This window comes from Muntiacus reevesi, chromosome 7 (assembly GCF_963930625.1).
Source record: "Muntiacus reevesi chromosome 7, mMunRee1.1, whole genome shotgun sequence".
NCBI lineage: Eukaryota > Metazoa > Chordata > Mammalia > Artiodactyla > Cervidae > Muntiacus > Muntiacus reevesi.
In genome coordinates, this window is record NC_089255.1 from 5,897,978 (window position 1) to 5,918,332 (window position 20,355).

The following is a 20,355-nucleotide window of genomic DNA, read 5'->3' on the forward strand; positions in this document are numbered from 1 at the left end:
ACTCTAGGAGTTGGTGATGGACAGGGAGGCCTGGCATGCTGCAGTCCATGGGGTTGCAAAGAGCTACTGAACTGAACTGAACTGAACTGAGCATGTATTAGGATTCCCTTTGTTTTCAAGGCCTAATAGTATTCTATTGTGTGAATATACTGTTTTATTTTTTCATTCATCCTTCCGTGGACACTTGTATTGTTTCTACCTTTGGCTGCTGTGGTAATGCTCTTATAAACACCAGTATGCAAATATCTGTTTAAGACCCTGCTGCCTATTCTTTTGGGTATGTGCCCAGAAGCAGTATGGCTGGATATATGGTAATTCCATTGTGAATTGTTTGCAGAAACACAGCATACCATAGACTTCTTATTCTTGAACTCAATTTTGCTTTATTTCCTGACCTCACAAGAAGGATTGATGAAGAGTCTATTTTCTAATTTTTTTTAAGGCTTTTTTTTTTTTTATGTGGACCATTTTTTAAAGTCTTGATCAAATTTGTTACAATATTGATTCGGTTTTATCTTCTGACTTTTTGACTGTGAGGCATGATCTTAGTTCCCGGACCAGGGATCGAATAGGCACTACTTGAATTGGAAGATGAAGTCTTAATCACTGAACAGCCTGGGAAGTCCCTAGGAGTTTATTTTTGATGTTGTATATTTTTCTGTTGCCTCTCTAAACAGACTCTCTGGTATAGAATTCCTTGGTTACATGCTTTCTCCAGGAAACTCAGCACACATTTTTTGCTGTCCTCACGAGCTCAATGCATAGATGAAAAGGTTGATTTCTCTGTCATTTGTTCTTTTTTTAAATAATTTTTTTTCCGGTTCTGGCTGCTTATAAAATTTTTTAAAGTTTCTTTGTAGAAAAAGAAAAGGAAAAAAATTTCCATTTTGCAGAGGTCTCTGCCTGCAACTGGGTGAGTTTAATTTCTAGATATTTTTCCTCACTAGAGGAAAATTCTTTATTTACTTAATATTACTTTCTTCACATTTTTCTAATTTCTCCTTGAGAAGCATCAGTGAATTATGTTTTCACACGCCATCCTCTATTCCCCTGAAATATAATCTTTTTCACACTCACTTTTTCACCTGGGTCAGAAGTTGACAAGTCACGTCCTGTTTTTAAATGGCTGATAAGCTAACAATGGTTTTTCCATTTTTAGAGGGTGGTGAACATGCAAAACAACACAGAAGAATAAGACCGTAAAGCTCGAAAAGTGAAAATGTTTACCATCTGGCCCTTTGCATAGGAAGTATACTGACCTTGGATTCTCACCCTTGGAGAGTGACTCAGGTTTATCCCCAGCATCTGTTTCCACTATTTCTCGGTACCACTGCCATCCTGAGTTCTCCATCACTGGCTCCAGTGAAGATTTTAATTGTGCTCTTTTTTAGGGGCTTTGCAATCTCCTTTATGGCTTCATTTCAATTCCTCTAGCTGTCTTTACCTCTCTTCCTCTCTTCTTTTCTTGGCCTTTGTTCCAAAATCATGGAACATTTTACTTGTCAGAATTCCCAAAATAACATTTCTGCTCTCTTTCGCTGCCTCTTCTCTCAGGACTTGCTCACAGGGCTCCAAGATGTTCTCTGCCCAGGGAGCCCTCCTTCTGCAAGGCTGCACGTGTGAGGACCTGGCCAGACTCAGTGCTCGGCAACAGTTTGTAGACTGCCCTTGGCTTCCCCGACTGCCCACATGACAGCCAAGTATGCACCCTGCATGCATCATTTATGGCATGTTTAGGCCCCTAGCTCCCACTAATCCAATTCTCAGCTTCTAACTTCCCCTGAGAGCAGGAGTCAGCATTACTGTCTGTGGCCTATATGGCTAGCTAGCCAAGAGTGGTTTTTCTATTGTATTTTAAAGGACTGTAAAACAACCAACCAACCAACCAAGAAGCAAACAGCCAAGAAATTAGCAAGAATAGACAGAGCATGCAGAATAAGATGGAAACCCTTTGTGGTCCACGAAACTTCAAATATTAATATTTCTTATATGGTCATTTATCAAGAAAGCTTCATGTCCATCAACAGATGAGTGGATAAAGAAAATGTGGCAGACTGCTACTCACCATAAAAAAGAATGAAATTTTGCCATTTGCAGCAACATGGATAGAATTGGAGGGCATTATGCTAACTAAGTGAAATATGGCAGACAGAAAAAGACAAACACTGTGTATTATTGCTTATATGTGGAATCTAAAAAATACAACAAATTAGTGAATATAACAAAAAAGAATCAGGCACACAGATGCAGAGAACAAACTAGAGGTTATAAGTTGTGGAGGGGCAATATACAGGTGGAACACTGAGAGGTATAAACCATGGGTATAAGGCAGGCTCAAAACATAGCAATATTCAAAACGTAGCAATATTTTGTTAATAACTGTAAACTGAGTATAGACTTTTAAAATTGTATTAAAATTTTAAAAATAAATGAAAGTTGCGACTATTGCCCAGAGCCCATGCCTCTTCTCTACCTCATGCCTGGCTCTTTGAACTGACAAAATCCATCCCAAACCCACACACCATGCCACCAGCATCCTTCCCATCTAAGCTACTATACATGGGGTTTACTTACTGAGACTTTAAGAAGCAGTGACCAACCTACCCTAATTCTTGACAGCTTGGTTTTGGAAGAGGTGGTCTCCACCTGGAAACAGAAGGATGTGGATGCAGGGGCAGCTGTATTAGACAGTGCGAGGCAGGGCGCTGCACAGAGTGGCACTTATGAGTTGGAGGGTGGTTGTCTTATATTCAGGTTATTATGAACCTTGGATATTTCTGTGAAGGGTCAGCAATGGGGTACAAAACCTGTCTTCTTATTTCTCACTTCTTTTTTTCTTTTGATAAAAAGGATTCAATTGCAAAAACATGTTGAAAACTCACTAAGGGAGGGTTTAAGACAAGAGGCCACCAGCATGATCTGTTAACACATTAAGTCAAAAAGCATACCACTAATGTTACCTGTAATCATGGACTACTTTCCTCGCCGCCTCCAGTTGTTCGTTGGTTAACAGAATGTTTCTGGGATCAGTTACAGTGAAGAAATGCTTGGCTCGTCCAATGAAAGTGCTTTGATCCCATCGAGGTTCCTTGATGTTAATGTTTGGTGGAAGTTCTCCAGACATCTTCCTGGACTGGAGAGGATCAGAAAGACAAGCTGATTTAAGATTTACAATGTTACCATACATTTGGAAACTCTGTAATCACACTAAAGAGTTACTGGACACTTCAGTTTATGAAAATACTTTGTAATAAATGGCAGAGAGACAATTTAAGTCCAAAACTAAATTTGTTTGCAAATATCAGTTGATCCTAACCAAATTTCAATAATCTCCCACACAGTTCTTTTTAAAAGGACATGGTATTTCATCATCCCTTACTTTTGAAAACCTATCCTTTAGAAAAAAATTAAAATATGAAAAGGTAGAAATAACATCAAGAATAACAGGCACTGAAGTTTGAAATCCTTTTTCTGGGTGAAGAACCAACGTCAAACTACTGCAGCATTATGGTTTACTAAATCTGTTATTCCTACAAGTAGAAGTGACTAATTATGCAAAAAAGGGTTACATGCTAAAAATTCTGCAATTAAAAAGAGATTCAGATTCATTCAGCCTTATTCAGGGTAAAAACCACCAATCAAAAATGAAAAATCATGTTCTTCAATCTAACAGGGTCATAATGAGAAAAACACATTTTGACAACTCCATGAATAGTAATAACTTAGGAGCATATAATTTTCCTTATAAAATACTTATTTTCTGGCTAAGAACCCTTACTTTTTTCTAAAGTAACTAATTTCTCTCAGTAATACATGCTTATTGTTAGAACTGCTCTGTATTGTTATAATACATGCTTATTGTACTATTTTGAATAATATAAGCTTATGGTAGAAAATAAAGAATAAAGAAACAAAATCTACTATAATTTAGCCATTCTGAAATAACTATTGTTGCTCTCTTTGTATATTTCCTTGTTGATATTTTCTATACATATTATCATCTAACTAAAACAAATAACAAAGTTGATCTCATACCTGCTATTTTAATATCCTGTTTCTTGCACTTAATTTCATAAGCACTCCCTATGGCACTAAATGTTCATTTGGGGTATTTAGCAACACCTTCAAAGTTTATGTTATTTTCAGTTTTTCACTGTGAAAAGTAATGCTGTATCATTGCCTACTAATTTTCTCCCTCATAGCTAGTGACTTCCTTAAACTATATCTCTCTATACGATCATAGAAGGTCCAAGGATTTGGTCATTATTATGGCTTCGAACCACTGCTTTCTCATACTGGTCTCCTCTTCTTACATTTCTAATATTGTTTCTTCTAGTAGCTTTCTTTTCCAGGTCATTCTTCATTAAGTTATTTTTCAGTGCTTCACTAGATCGTAGGTGTTTTATGATGTCAGTGCCTGTCATTCAAACTTTATCAGAATCTCAAATTAACATGTATCATGGCCCACTGGATCAAAATCAAGCATGTTAGGCCCACAGATATGAGGAATTTAGTGTATGTGAAATACTGGGTCAGTGAGAGTGAGAAAGTAAAAAATTAGCCCTATTATTCATAAAACAGGCTGAGATGACAAACAGATAAAATCAGCTGCGAAGTTAACGGGAAACCATATTTTTCCCAGGGGCTTCCCTGGTGGCTCAGAAGTAAAGAATCTGCCTGCAGTGTGGGAGACCCAGGTTCATCCCCGGGCTGGGAAGGTCCCCTGGAGAAGGGAATGGCAATCCATTCTGGAATCTCATGAACAGAGGAGCCTGGTGGGCTACAGTCCAGGGGGTCACAAAGAGTCAGACATGACTGAGCAATGAACACTTCCTTTTATATTTCTCTGAAACTCAGCTAAAAGGTGTCAAAATGACTCCATTTTTTGAGTGACCCCGCTTTCTTATCTCATTTGTGGATAAGAAACCTTGTTCTCCATAATCACAGACTGTCAGAAACTTTGTTGTTTGAAATAGAACTTGGAAGAATGAAATATCCCACTTTTGACACAGAAAAGAAGCCTGGATTTCCAGCCCAGGAGGAGAGTTTCAGATTAACGAGTTTCTGGAAACAATATTCCACATCTTTCTTAACCTTGCCGTTTCCACGGAAACAAGGTCATGGGGCTACTTCATGGTTCAGAGCTTCACAGCCAGCCCTGCTCTGAGTCAATCATAATGTTGCTTCACTAAGCTTCCAAAATTCCACCATCCTCCAAGATGCTCTGAAAGATCTATCTCTTCCTCTGTTGTTGAGCAGCCCCAATTCCTCCACTGTTATTTCTCTCACTGAAATACACACAACTTTGTTTAACTAAGGTTTGTCCCTGCTAGTTTTCAGCCAGTTCAGCTACGATAAAAGAAGTGTCTAAATGTCAAATTTGGGCACCTTTAAGTCATACATGTCAAGTCTGGAGATTCGATACACTTCAAAGAGCTGGGTCACTGTATGAAGAAATGTCTAAATTCCTAATGAGACTAGAAAAAGATGTATCACATGTATTATCTACAAAACATAAAAAAGCAAAACAGAAACTTCAATTTGCACCCAGGAAAATAGGTATCAGACTTGCGTGCAGGGACTTAGGGCTCTGCTGAGGGACTTTAGTGACCTCTAGGGGAGTGGAGTGCTGCACTCAATACGCCAGCAAATTTGGAAAACTCAGCAGTGGCCACAGGACTGGAAAAGGTCAGTTTTCATTCCAATCCCAAAGAAAGGCAATGACAAAGAATGTTGAAACTACTGCACAACTGCACTCATCTCATACATTAGCAAAGTAATACTCAAAATTCTCCAAGCCAGGCTTCAACAGTATTTGAACCATGAACTTTCAGATGTTCAAGCTGGATTTAGAAAAGGCAGAGGAACCAGAGATCAAATTGCCAACATCCGTTAGATCATCAAAAAGGCAAGAGAGTTCCAAAAAAAATCTACTTCTGCTTAATTGACTATGCCAAAGCTTTTAACTGTATGTATAACAACAAACTGTGGAAAATTCTTCAAGAGATAGAAATACTAGGCCACCTCACCTGCCTCCTGGAAAATCTGTATGCAGTTCAAGAAGCAACAGTTAGAACTGGACATGGAACAGCAGACTGGTTCCAAATAGGAAAAGGAGTACGTCAAAGCTGTGTGTTGTCACCCTGCTTATTTAACTTATATGCAGAGTATATCATGTGAAATGCCAGGCTAGATGAAGCACAAGCTGGAATCAAGATTGCTGGGAGAATTATCAATAACCTCAGATATGCAGAGGACACCATCCTTATGGCAGAAAGCGAAGAAGAACTAAAGAGCTTCTTGATGAAAGTGAAAGAGGAGAGTGAAAAACTTGGCTTAAAGCTCAACATTCAGAAAATTAAGATCATGGTATCCAGTCCCATCGCTTCATGGCAAACAGTTGGGGAAACAATGGAAACAGTGACAGGCTTTATTTTCTTGGGCTCCAAAATCACTGCAGATGGTGACTGCAGTCATGAAATTAAAAGACACCTGCTCCTTGGAAGAAAAGCTATGATCACCCGAGATAGCAGATTAAAAAGCAGAGACATTACTTTGCCAACAAAGGTCCATCTAGTCAAAGCTATGCTGTTTCCAGTACTCATGTATGAACATGAGACTTGGACTATAGAGAGAGCTGAGCCTTGAAGAACTGATGCTTTTGAACTATAGTGTTGGAGAAGACTCTTGAGGGTCCCTTGGACTGCAAGAAGATCCAAGCAGTCCATCCTAAAGGAGAGCAGTCCTGAATATTCATTGGAAGGACTGATGCTGAAGCTGAAACTCCAATACTTTGGTAACCTGATGCAAAGAACTGATTTATTGGAAAAGACCCTGATGCTGGGAAAGATTGAAGGCAGGAGGAGAAGGGGACGACAGAGGATGAGATGGTTGGATGGCATCACCAACTCGATGGACATGGGTTTGGGTGGTCTCTGGGAGTTGGTGAGGGACAGGGAGGCCTGGCGTGCTGCAGTTCATGGGGTTGCAAAGAGTCGGACACGACTGAGCGACTGAACTGAACTGAGGGGAGTGGAGAAGATTCATATTCAACCACAGCAGGTTTGTTTTCCCTTGCCCTCTACAGCTGTGTTTTATGGCAATAATCTTTTAAAGATAGGGTTCTACTGCTTGGGGGGAAGAAAAGGAAAAAAGTAAAATGTTGAAAATCACTACAGGAGACGATAATCTGAAGATCTATGAGATGACTAATAAAGGTACAGAAGGTCTCAAGCTATTTTTCACTCCAGCTTCCTGAGGCAGCCCTGGAGTCCATCTGATCAGTGCTTCTTAAACTACGTGTGATGAAAAACCTGGTTTGTTTGTTCTAATATCCAATCCCTGTCATGAACCAGTACTTTTGTAAACTAGATTAAAAATAAATTTTGAAAAGGGCTGGACACAAAGAAGTCTCAATTTTTTGTTATTGGATCAGCAGATATTAATATAATAGAACTCTAACATGTTCTTATGAAAGTTTCTAAGCACTTCCAATTTCTGTACTTTTTCCAGTATGGATCTGTAACAGACAGTTCACACTGGCCTTGCCTAAGGATCATAATTTGAATTTCCACTTATGCATATAGGTCACAGTTTGTTTCTATACTTATACTTTCTATGCTATAATAATTAAACCAAATAATGTGGTCAAACTCACTCCTATTTCTGAATGGACCATTATAAACTACAGTTCCTATACTCTACACTGCAGTAGGTCACAGATTAAATACAGAAGAAATTCTTGCCAAGACAAGACTTACAGGTTTCTTCTTTCTTTAAAGTCTAGAAAATGCTGCTACCTTTAGTGTTCACTGACTGGGCATCCATGTCACAGATTCTTGGGCTAAATCAGTGAAAAAAGACAAAAATCCCTGCCCTGGTGGAGCTGAGGTTGGATGATGGTAATAGAAGGGGAACTAGACAATGAAAAGAGAAGGTAAACCAAGTATCAAATATATAAGAAGGTAATAGGCGGTTTTGGGGAAAATCAGAATAGGAAACACCATGAGGACAGATCGTGCTTTTAACCAGGGCAGGCAGGGTGGGCCTCATTGAGAAAGTAACGATGGAGCAAGATGAGAGAGAAGAGATGCACCGACGTGCACGGGCAATGGGGGCGCAGCATTCCAGGGAGAAGGAACAGACACTGCAAAGACCCAGAGGCAGATGTCTTCAAAGAACAGCAGGAAGCTGGGGTGGAGAGAGGAAGAGGGAGACAGCAGATGAGGGGTCTGAGAGGCAGGGGGCAGGGTTTAAGTTGGAATAGGACTGTGTGGTGCCATGTGGCCACTGTGAGGCCTTTGCGTTTTACCCTGAGGGAAATGGGAGTCACTGGTGGGTTCCAAACAGGGCACTAAAATGATCTGACTTAGAATTTAAAAGGCTCTCTAGCTGCTGTGTGGAGAATGCGGTGGGGTGGTAAGAGCAGATGCGGGAAGGGTCACTCTGAGGCTCCTGCAGGCATGCAGGGAGGGCTGACGGTGGAGCAGGTGGTAGCAGGGAGGTGTCAAGAAGCGCTGGTGTTCTGGATATGCTGTTGATGGAGCCAAGAGGATTTCCTGATAACTTGGATGGGGGTGGAGGAGGGGTGGGATAGAATAGAAAGGCATGACTCCTAAGGTAATCTGGGTGGAAGAGAAGCAGATGTTAGGGAGAAAACAGCAAGTTCAGCTTTGGATGAATGAAGTTTGTAATGCCTAGGGGCCTTCTAAGTGGAGATGTCCAGGAGGCAGATGAAAATGAGTCTGGGGTTCAGAGGCGAGGTTTTGTCTACAGATTTTCATCTGGGCGCTATGGCACAGAGACTAGGGAAACTCATGCAATGGAGGGAGATCAACAGGGATGTGCCTGTAAAAAGAGAAGGGATCCAAGGCCTCTGGTGTTAAGAGGTCGGGAAAGACTAAGTTACAGCGAAAGAGGCCGAGAGAGTGACAGTGGGCAGGAATTCAGCAGAGTGTGCTGTCCTGGAGGCACGTGAAGTGAGCCTACTGGTTGTCCCATTGCCCAAAAGGAAGATCCCCGTTTGCTTCCACCCTGGGCCAGTGAGGAGGTGGAGACAATTCCCAAAGGGCCATCAGGGGAGTGAGAACACTGCAAAGATGGTTATCTTGGCAAATTCTAAAAATGATAAGCAATGCTGGTGGCAAGCAGGGAGTGAAAACACAACACGTTAAACGCCCGCTCCCCGGGACACCATTATTCCTGCAAAGCCACCAGGACAGACTGGTGGTTCCTAACCAAGAGAACACACTGACATCACCTGAAGAGCTTCTGAAGAAGACAAACACCATCAGCCTTTTAGAGACCCAGATCCAAGAGGTCCAGCACGAGGCCCGGCACGTGTTTCCGCAGGTGCTCTGAGCCTGGGCCCCCAGCTCTCCGGGCACCGGGCTGTGACTCTGCTCGAGGCTGGGAGCTCTTTGCCCCATGTCCTTCTCTGCTCTGCCACGTCTTCTCACAGCCCTGAGCGGTCTGCCGTGCTCCCCCATGGGTATCTGACACTGATGTCTTCTCATAAAATTGGGTACCAAGTCATCCTTCTTCCCTGTAAAGTCTAATTCTCACTGTCACTATTTCCTACACTTAATATATAAAACAGCAACAACAACAAAAAATTAATATGGCTTTCAGAGAATTCTCGTTCTTAATGACAAACCAACCTCTAATTGTGAAACATGGAGCAAACTTAAGGTCACGTTATTGAAAACATGATCCGGTTTTATAGCACGGTACCTCATAAAAGAAAAATGTTCTAACTGGATAAGAGCTAGAGAGGACCTTAAAAACGATGCCCTCACTGTGCCCACCATACAGGAAACAGAGGCATGGAGGGGGAAGCAACCGTCCAGGGGGTGCCCCTGGTGCTGCTGGCAGAAGGAAGTGGGCAAAGCTCAGGTCCTGGTCAGCCAGCCCACTCCTTCTTCTCTATTACTCTTTCAGCTATCCCCCCACCCCACAAATTACAGCAGTTACTGTCTGCACAGAACTAGTGCCTTTAAGGCCCTTCTTTTTTCCCTTAAATAGAAACAGGCATACTCACACCATGACGCTCCGAGCTACGCTAACCCTATGGTGCCTCCACACCATCCATGAGAAGAAGACTGCCCTGGAGGTCTCACAAAGCCTCTCTTTTTTTAAGTTGATGTATAGTTGATTTACAATGTTGCGTTAGTTTCTGGTGTACTGCAAAGTGACTCAGATGTGTGTCAATATATGTATGTATCTGTATGTATATTCTTTTTCAGATTCTGTTCCATACAGATTCTTATAAGATACTGAATACAGTTCCCTGCGCTGTATAGTAAGATCTTGCTGTTTATTTTATATATAGTAGTGTGTACAAAGTCTCTTCTTTAACAGGCAAAGGAGAAAGAGCCTGATGGGGAAAGGCACCGCAACAGTTTTGGAGTTTCCATTGCATACAAGGAGCAGGGCTGTACGCCTGCCTAAGAGTTCAAGCCCCTACTGTGTGCCAGGGGAAGAATATTCTATGTCAGTTTCCACAACACTGTGCTTTATGCATAGTATGCACAACTCACAGAGAAGGAAATTAAGATTCTCAGAAGTCACTCATAGCTATCCAGCAAGGCAGGAAGCAGGCTTATCATCAGACCCCAGGCCTCGCCTGCCAAAACCCCAACACCGAAAGCTCAAACCAACCACTCTGTATAGACTGCGGCAGGCAGAACCATGGCCCCCCAGAGATGCCCACCCCCCAACCTCCAGACTCTGACTCTATTACCTTATGTGATGAAGGGACTTTGCTGGTATAGTCAAGTCAAAGGTCTTAAGACTAGGAAACTCCCTCGGATGATTCAGGTGGGGCTGATCACAAGGGTCCTTGTGGGAGAAAGAGGGAGGTAGGAGAGGAGAGTCAGGGAAGTAGCCGTGGCAAGGGATAGGCAGAGCGTGGTGTGAGGCAGGGTCAGGGGCCCAGTGAGCGGCACGGCCTCTGGAAGCTGCCAAGAGCAGCGACCGGGTCTCCCCTGGAGCCTCCAGAGGCAACAAGAACCAGTCTAGGCTTCTGACCTCCAGAAAGATAAGCTAATACATGGTTGTTTTAGGATAAGGTTTAGCTGTTTTAAGCTACTACATTTGTAGTGATATGCTAAGTAGCATTAGGCTACTAACACAGCACTCTTTTTACTACTTAAAAGGATGTGATTTTGTAAAGAAGTTCATTTAGGAAAAACCTCACAGTCACTAAAGGGGAAAGGTAGGGGTCAGGGGAGGGATAAATGAGGAATTTGTGAGTAACATCTACACATTATATAAAATACATCCCAGTGGCTCAGCAGTAAAGAACCTGCCTGCAATGCAGGAGATGCAGGACACTCAGGTTCGATCCCTGGGTTGGGAAGATCTCCTGGAGGACGGCATGGCAACCCACTCCAGTGTTCTTGCCTGGAAAATCCCATGGGCAGAGGAGCCTGGTGGGCTACAGTCCATGGGGTCACAGAGAGATGGACACGACTGAGGCACCTGAGCACACACACGTATATACAATAGGCGCACCACAAGGACCTATTGTGTATATGTGTGTGTGTGTATAAATATACTCGAATAGTTTTGCTATACACCTGAAACTAACACAGCATTGTACATCAACCAAACTTCAGTAACAACAAACAAATAGAACTATTTAAAAAGGATTTCAATACAACTCTGTCCTGGCGTAAGACATACCAACTAAACTTGAGAGCCTGTCCCTGACCCCACCAATTTCAAAACCATAAAGGTTAATCAGAAATGCCATATGAACATTCTTACAAAGAAAGCTGATCTCAAACCAGATAAAATTTTAATTATTAACTAGGACTCCCATGATCTAATTGGACAAGCATTTTCTTGCACCAACCTTCAAGTGCAGGAACAGTTTATACTTTTTTTCCCACTGTAAATAAAATCACCAGTTTCTATAAATAAGAGTCCAGTTTGAAAACAAAACAAACAAAACTTATTTCTTATTTTACAATAAAATTGTGGCACAGTGGACAAGGCCCTGGCTCACTTGTCTCCCCAGCTGTAGACTCAGGAGAAGCTCTGAGCCTCTGCCCGAAGTGCAGGGGGCCAAGGCGGGGGCTCCTGACCCAGGAGCCGCCTTGGGGGACAAAGCACCCCATGGCCTTGACTGCTAGGTGGGGGTCGCTGGGCACAGCACCTTTCCACCTGCCTCGGTGCTGAGGCTTGGCGGGTCTGGTCACCTGGTCCTGCAGCATCCCGGGTGCCCACCGACTGGCGGGGTCTGCGCTTAGGGGTCATCCGGCCTGCACACTTGGGCTGCCTGCCCAGGGCCCTGTCCTGGAAAGGAAGCGGAGCCCCTGGGGTGGTCGGGGAAGGTTTACGGTTTCTGGTGTATGCATGAGGAGTGCAGCCATACCCCTACTTACAGCCCCTGAACGCTCCTCCCTCTCTCTCTCCCCCTCAACGCTGACTTTGGTCAAAGATCAGACACTTTTCCAGAGCGTTCCCGAGCACAGCTGATGATGTGGTTCTCACAGCGTGTCATGACAATGGATGGTGACAGCACCAGAGCAGGTGCCTCTCGGGTAGGACTTTCCTCAGAGGAGGCGGAGGCATGTCGCTGGACAGCCCTTGGGAGGATGCTAGGCACCAGGAGGACGACGGTGACGCTGTGTGCATACTGAGTCACCTCAGGCATGTCGGACTCTGCCACCCACGGACTGCAGCCCACCAGGTTCCTCCGTCCCTGGGGTTCTCCAGGCGAGAATGCTGCCATGCCCTCCTCAGGGGATCTTCCCCACCCAAGGATCAAGCCCAGGTCTCTCACACCTCCTGCACTGACAGGTGGGTTCTTTACCACCGGTGCCACCTGGGGAGCCCAGGGGTGAAGCCCCAGTGGTGGTGGTTTAGTCGCTCAGTCGTGTCCAACCCTCGCAACCCCCTGGAGTGTAGCCCACCAGGCCCCTCTGACCATGGGATTCTCCAGGCAAGAATACTGGAGTGGGTTGCCATGCCCTCCTCCAGGAGATCTTCCCAATTCAGGGATCGAACCAGGGTTTCCTGCATTGCAGGCAGATTCTTTACTGACTTAGCTACAAGGGAAGCCCAGAACAAAATTAATTTGTACATTCAGTATGGACTCCCTGGAGAAGGAAATGGCAAACTGCTTCAGCATTCTTGCCTGGAAAATCCCATGGTCAGAGGAGCCTGATAGGTTATAGTCCATGGGGTCGCAAAGAGTCGGACGCTACTGAGTGACTTAACTATCACTGCCACCGTCTGTCAGCAAGGACTGAAGTCCTCTTCTGCACCCCGCTGGCTTGGCCTTGGATTTGGAGAGACCCGATACACAGTGAACAGACTGAAAAGCAAACACATTCTAATGACTACAGCGTAAATTTCCCTAAACGCACGTATAGACACCCTTTCCATATAGAGCTTATTACGGATGGACATCACCCACCTCTGCTGAAATCTTCAACTAACTTATCAACCTTACTGATGACTTCAATATGAATGACTCATAGGAGATGCAGGTTTGATCCCTGGGTTGGGAAGATCCCCTGGAAGCGGAAATGGCAAACCCATTCCAGCATTCTTGCCTGGGAAATCTCATGGACAGAGGAGTCTGGTGGGCCACAGTCCATGGGGTCACAAAGAGTCAGACATAACTTAGTGACTAACACAGCATCATCCTATGACTAGCTAAGTTTGGGAAACACTACGTGGTAAAGAATATAAAACTTGTGAGTAAACATTAATAACCAAATGCTCTTCCGATGAAGGGAAGATTTTTACCCTCTCTCTGGGGAAACATTTAGATGCCTCCATGGCCACCCACGCTAGATGCTGGCTGGGTCCTATGAGGAAGAACCCTCACCCTGCATACTGGCTCCCCGAGCATCTATCCTGACAACCAACCCACAGAATGAGAACTGGACTTGAACCACTGCAGTCTGCATTAGAGTCTTGATTCTGTCACTGCCTTTCCAAGCATGTCTCATCTTGAAGCTGGAGATGAGGGCTGGCTAACAGAGTTGAAAGGATTATAAAACAGATGTACAGGAGGGCTTTATTGACCTTTAGTTAAAGTGTGAAGCGACAGACAAATGTAGGATCGTCACTAACACACGGACTCTCCTGTCCTCACTTGCTGAAGTCTTGTCCGTAAACACAGTGGCCGCTGGTGTGGTGGGACCAGAGGGGGATAACAGTGCTTGGCTGCCTGAACTTCCTGAGGATGACCAGGAGCACCTGAGAAAAACACTTTTCTCCTAAGATACGCTTTATCTCAAACTTCAAGTTACATGCCAAGAAAATGCTTAACTACTGTGAAAAAAAAAAGAAGAAGAAGAAGAATTATTTACTTCACAGAAAACGAACTATCAGGGAATGCGCTCTCCCAGGGACTTGGGAAAGGCCTTTAACCCAGGCTAAAGATTAACAATGATAATTATTAAACTGGAAGCTTACTGTCAGTTAAGATAACTGCATTTGAAAAAGCTGAGAAGGAATCTGGTTGCCTTGGTTTACTCAGTTAGGGCCAGAGAGTGCGATATACCCTACCCCAGTCCCTGGAGGCGGACGTGGCTGAGCCCCCACTGTGTACCAGACACCCGACTTTCCATGTGCTACTAGATGGCTAAACTCTCACTTCAGCTGTCTAAGAAACTTCCCCCTATTTTGTAACGCTACTCAGTGAAACCAACTGTCATGCCCAAGATGGCATTTCTACCTGATTTTATATCCTGCTTGGCTTCCCTGGTGGCTTAGACAGTAAAGAATCTGCCAGCAAAGCAGGAGACCTGGGTTGGATCCCTGGGCCGGGAAGATCCCCTGGAGGAGGGCATGGCAACCCACTCCAGTATTCTTGCCTGGAGAATCCCATGGACAGATGAGCCTGGAGGGTACAGTCCATAGGGCTGCAAACAGTCGGTCATGACTGAGCAACTAACACTTTCTTTCACTCTGGACCCTTGTGAGGCCAAAAGTGATGTGTCTGGAAACAGCAATAACATTTATTCAAGAAGCACATTTCCTAATTTGGCTTTGACATAGTCATTAGCACACAGCATTCCTTTCTTACGGGTGTGGCCACCCAGGAGATCAATTTATATGACAGAAAGTTGAGTCCTGTGCTGAGAAGCAGATTCTTTCAAATCTCAGCAATGACTTTCTGTGGCATACCTTCCTCAGGGACACGTCTGCATGAAGACATAGGGTCCATGTAGAATCAAGAAGCCATGAGGGAATGACTACCTTCTGTCTGTCTCCCTGCCACCGTTCCCGACCCCCACCTCCCAGTTCACAAGGAAGACCCCATTCTTAGCTGAACTTCAAAACACACAGGAGACAATATAATCATTGTTCATATTTCGATGGTCCTCAAGATCACCTCTGAGTTTCTTAATCAATTTCTTATGATAAGTGAAGTTCCTATTCATTAAAAAAAAATTCTACTGGTTTATAGTTGAAATAGTGGTATCAGCCTATGAAAATAATAAAATACTCCCAAACTCTAGTACTTTGGACATACCAAGTTGCATATTTTACCACCTACTTTAAAGAATCAAGTCACAGATTATATATACTATCTATTTCACAAAGTAATAAGTTATCAAAAACTTAATAACTTTGAACTTTGTATAATTAAGTTAACTAACTGTAGGTTTGATTTGTATTCTGACAATAACTTTTCAATGTTGAGGCCATCGTCAGCCTTTAAAGAAACGACCTCCTGCGGATTGCTTACCTTTAACCTCAAACAAAAGGTTCGTCCCACTCACATCTATACTCTAATCGAATGCATCTAACCACTGCTTGCTTAGTAGGTTAGAGGCTATCCTTCACTTCAAGGCATCAGAGAACAAAGGAGCTGTATGATGTATCTGTTCTAAGGGTCACTGCTGCTGGAGCTGTCCTCTCGGCTTCCTCCTATACTCATCCACATGGGATTTCATAAAACTTCTACAGACTATTAAAAGCATTCTAAATATTTTCCTGATTCTGAATTATAACTACAGCTTTTTCTCTGACAACTGCAACTCAGGTATCAAGATTTTACTGAAAGTCCATGGGACTTTAAATGCTTGCACACTCAACTGAACCCTTGAATACAGACTTAGAGCAATTATATATTAGAGCTGGAGAGAAACTGATATACCCACCTCTCTAAACACCATCATTTTTTACAAACCAGAGGACCCACAGTCCTCAGGGAATAAAGGAGCTGCTTGAGGTCCCAGAACCTCCTGGTGGAGCCTCATTGACCCAGATTCCCTCTCATCTTATATGGCTCTCAAATGGCAAGTCAGTCTTACATGGCAAGTCCAAGTTCAGCACCACAAGAGTGGCAAAGCTTCCTTATTCACTTGCATATCCATCTCACACCTATTACAAGGCCTGAAACAAGGAAGCAGCTCAACAAACCGGGGGTGGGCGCAGGAAGAGACAAGCTAGAGGCATGTAAGGAAACATCTAGACGAGGAGCAGAAGAGAGATCACAACTTTGAGACAAGTACAAACAAAATGCTATGGGGGTTCAGAAGGCGGTGGCTCATGGAGTGATTCATTATCCAATCTCTGAAGTCACCCATGCTAAGCTTTTTCATTCAGGCACTCAACAAATATTCAATGAGGGTTGCCCTGGTGCAGGGAACAGATAGATGGGCAAGACAAGCAGAGGCCCTGACCACAAGCAGACACTCCAAGGAAGTCAGCAGTTCATTCCAACTGGTGAAAATTTTCTTATGGAACAATCAAAGGGGTAATGTAACAACGGATCTGTGCAGGAGGAGACAACGTCAAGCAAGGCAGCCAAGGGAAAGCATCTTCGACGAAGTGACACTTAAGCCGAGACCACAGAGGACCCACTGTGTGACCTTAGGCAGGACACACAACCTCTCTGAGATCCAGAGTTTCCTTCCTCATCGGGATTAGGAAGGCAAGGCCAAGTACCTCACGGGGCTGCAGGAACGTGATGTAAAAGTGCATGGACCTGGATCGCCTGCACACACTTAGACATTGTGGCTACTGTCGTTCTCAGAAGGTTAGAGGCCCGTGGCAAGTGAGAAAGCTCAGGAGGTCAGCGCTGAGATGCCAGCTCTGAGCGGGACCACGACTGCTTCCGTCACTTCCCTACTGGACTGCCCGTTCCAGGGCCGGGGCCGGGCGGGTGACCAGGCGCCGGGGCGCGGGGGTCGGGACCCCGGCCGCCCGGCCCCGCGGCAGCCATCTTGGCGCCCTCCCCGCGGCGGGTTCGGCACGCGGCCCCGGGGACAGCGTGCCAGGGCGCGTGCGGGCGCGGATGCATGACCCCTTCCGCGCCGGGGGACCCGCTCCACCGCAGGGCTCCGGGCGGAGCTCGCGGGAGGTCAGGCTGCCGGAGTGCGGAGCCCAGGCAGGTGGGGTCTCCAAGGTGCGGGACCCCGGCCCGGGGAGTCGCGGGCGGGCCGTGGGGGCTTTTGATTTCCCAGCCGGGGTGGGGGCGGGGGGGGTCTCCCAGCAGCCGCCCGCGGGCGCGCGCCCCAGCTCCAGCCCGCGCCCGTCCGCCCGGCTCCCTGCGCGTTTCCCACCACTGCACCCAGGCCCGCGACTCACCGTTCCCCCCGGGCCACCGCCCGCGCAGCTCTCAGGACCTGCTCGGCGCCGCCTCCGCCGCCACCGGAAGCGCTTCTCCCGCCACGACGGCCCCGCGCGCCGCCGCCCGGAGCGCGCCCTCGGAGCGCGTCCCCGTGCGCGGCCACGAGGCCAGGAGGCCCGGACGCGCCCTCGCTGTCACTGCGCTCTGGGCGCAGCCTCCGCCTGGTCCAAGAGCGGAACCGCTGTGCCCGCGCGTTTGCTTCTGACTCGGTCAGGCACTCCCAAGTTCATCCTCGCGGCGGTGGGGGGCTCTGCTCAGGCCAGTGCCTCGGTTCCCATTTTGGTTTCCAGGAGACCGCCTGCTTTACTTGATCATTTCCCGGTTACCAGCATCTTCTTGTTCATCTTCTCACTCACTCATCTCATTCAGCTGGTAAAGAATCCGCTGCAATGCAGGAGACCCCGGTTGGATTCCTGGATCCGGAAGATCCTCTGGGGAAGGGATATGCTATCCGCTCCAGCATCCGTGGGCTTCCCTTGTGGCTCATTCGGTAAAGAATCCACCCGCAGTGCGGGAGACCTGGGTTCAATCCCTGGGTTGGGAAGATCACCTGCAGAAGGGAAAGGCTACCCACTCCGCCTCCTTTTCTTGATCATTTCCCAGTTACCAGGATCGTCTCAGTCATTCATTTAAACCACTGTTTCCCAAAGTGTGGAATCTGGCACGGAGGAGACAAATCGATTTGCAATGGTGCCAGGGCCATGACCTGATTTATGTCTTCACAAAACTCGCCCCGCTGCTGTGGAGGAGTGACGTGGAGGCAGAGAGGCCCGTAGGCAGGCGACTTTGGCTGGCCAGGGGAGAGATGACTGTGGCTTGGACCAAGTTGGTTATGGTGAGAATTACTGAATTCTGGGTATATTTTGGAGCCAGATGAAATCTAATAAATGATGAGTTTACATTATTTAGCGGATAGGAAGATTCCATTTTTAGAGTCGTAAATTCTCCCCCAAATCAGCCTAAAAATTGAATGTACTTCCAAACAAAATTCTGACAACTCTAGTGGGTATAAGGGTGTGGCGGATAACTTGAGAAGGTGACTGTAAAAGTGAATATGGAAAAACAAAGAGCCAGAAATAGCCAAAGCAAGTTTGAAGAAAAAGAGCAAGGTGGAGGGACTTGTTGTGTGAACACAGAAGGTTGTGTGTTTGTGCAGGCAACAACAAATAGTGTAGCCAAATAGAGGAGCCAGACGTGAGCCCTGTACGTAGAGAAACCCGCTGCTAGCTGCATCCCAGCGGAAGGCGAACCAGTGTCTGGGCTTCCCTGGTGCCTCAGTTGAGGTAAAGAATCTGCCTGCAACGCAGCAGAGCCGCTTCGGTTCCTGGGTGGGGAAGATCCTCTGGAGAAGGGATAGGCTACCCACTGCAGTCCTCTGGCCTGGAGAATTCCATGGACTGTATAGCCCATGGGGTCGCAAAGAGTCGGACAGAACTGAGCAACTTTTACTTTCAGGTGAAGGGGAAGGTTAAATATTCATTAAATGATGCTGAGTCAATTGAATCCCTACCTTAAGCCATTTGTGAAAGTGAGCTCCACACAGTTTAAAGAACAAAATACAAAAAACAAAACTCCCAGAATTTTAGCAGACAGTATAGGAGGGTACATTTATGACCCGGGAATAAAGGGGGCATGCTTAAATAAACACAAAATAGACGGACTGTTAGCTTCCCAGGTGGTGTACTGGTAAAGAATCCACCTGCAATGTGGGAGATGCGGGTTCGATCCCTGGATCTGGAAGATACCCTGGAGGAGGAAATGGCAAACCAATCCAGCATGCTTGCCTGGATAATCCCATGGACAGAGAAGTCTGGTGGGCTACAGTTCATGGGGTCTCAAAGGGTCAGACACGGCTGAGTGACTGAGCATACACGCATGAATGGAATATAAAGGGAAGATTAAAAAGTTAAACCTCATTAAACAATTCATGTACTCTGTAATAAAAGGGAAAGAGTTTGTTTACAGGCTGGCAGGAAATGTTTTCAATACATGAATCTGACAAAGAATACATATGGAAGCAACATTTTAAAAGATTCATAAATTAAGAGGAAGAAAGAGAAGCTATCCGGTAGAAACACATACAGAAAACTATGAAACATTCATGAAGGAAAAACAAACGACCTGATACCCAAGCAAAGATATTCAACCTGACTAGTGATTTGGTCACTTATAATTCCTAAGAATGTTTAACCAGTTTCTTTTCTTTACTACATATTTTGCCAAGTGTTGGGCTCAAAAAGATTTTTAAAAAATTCCTCCCTAAAATAACTTAGTGGCAAGGAGATAAATGTGTAAACAAGTAGTTACAATAAATGATTTTAACTCAGTATAAACACTGTCACAGTATAATATGGGTTGTGTAAGAAAGTGCTATGAGCACATGGGAGGGATGCCTACCTCTGCCTGCAGAATGGGTATAAGAGAGAGGTCTGGTAGATACAAAGTTTATCTGTTATCTTTTGCCACATTGATGCTGCAACAGAACCACAAAAACCTCAGGAGTATGCACTCATAAAGGTTTGTTTTTGTTCCTGCATCTGTATGTTGGCTGGCACTTCTGCCAATCAAAGCCGGGCTCTGCAAAACTTACTCAATTGGTGGCTCTGTGGGTCTTGACAGGGCTTTCTCACTATCTGAGTACAAGAGGACTGACTGGGCTCTGTTCCAAGTCTCATTTTTCCAGCAATTCAAGGTTGCCTTCACTTCTGCTTTATCCTATTGGTCAAAGTAAGTCACACGACCAGCCCAGA

At 45.2% G+C, this 20,355-nt stretch overlaps 1 protein-coding gene across 2 annotated transcripts in view; it reads right to left on the bottom strand.

The window, feature by feature from the left end:
* Positions 1-17,755, bottom strand: part of SFXN1 (sideroflexin 1) — a 51,262-nt gene extending 33,507 nt beyond the window's left edge. The window contains exons 1-2 of one of the 2 annotated variants that reach the window (XM_065940770.1): positions 17,563-17,755; positions 2,961-3,133 (exon numbers count right to left, since the gene is read on the bottom strand). In XM_065940770.1, coding sequence (XP_065796842.1) covers positions 2,961-3,124 — 164 coding nt within the window. In that variant the 5' untranslated portion in view covers positions 3,125-3,133; positions 17,563-17,755. Of the gene's footprint in view, positions 1-2,960; positions 3,134-10,741; positions 10,828-17,562 lie in introns of those variants that run through there. The other variant, XM_065940771.1, reaches the window with a different exon arrangement.
* Between the last annotated feature and the right edge of the window lie 2,600 nt (positions 17,756-20,355).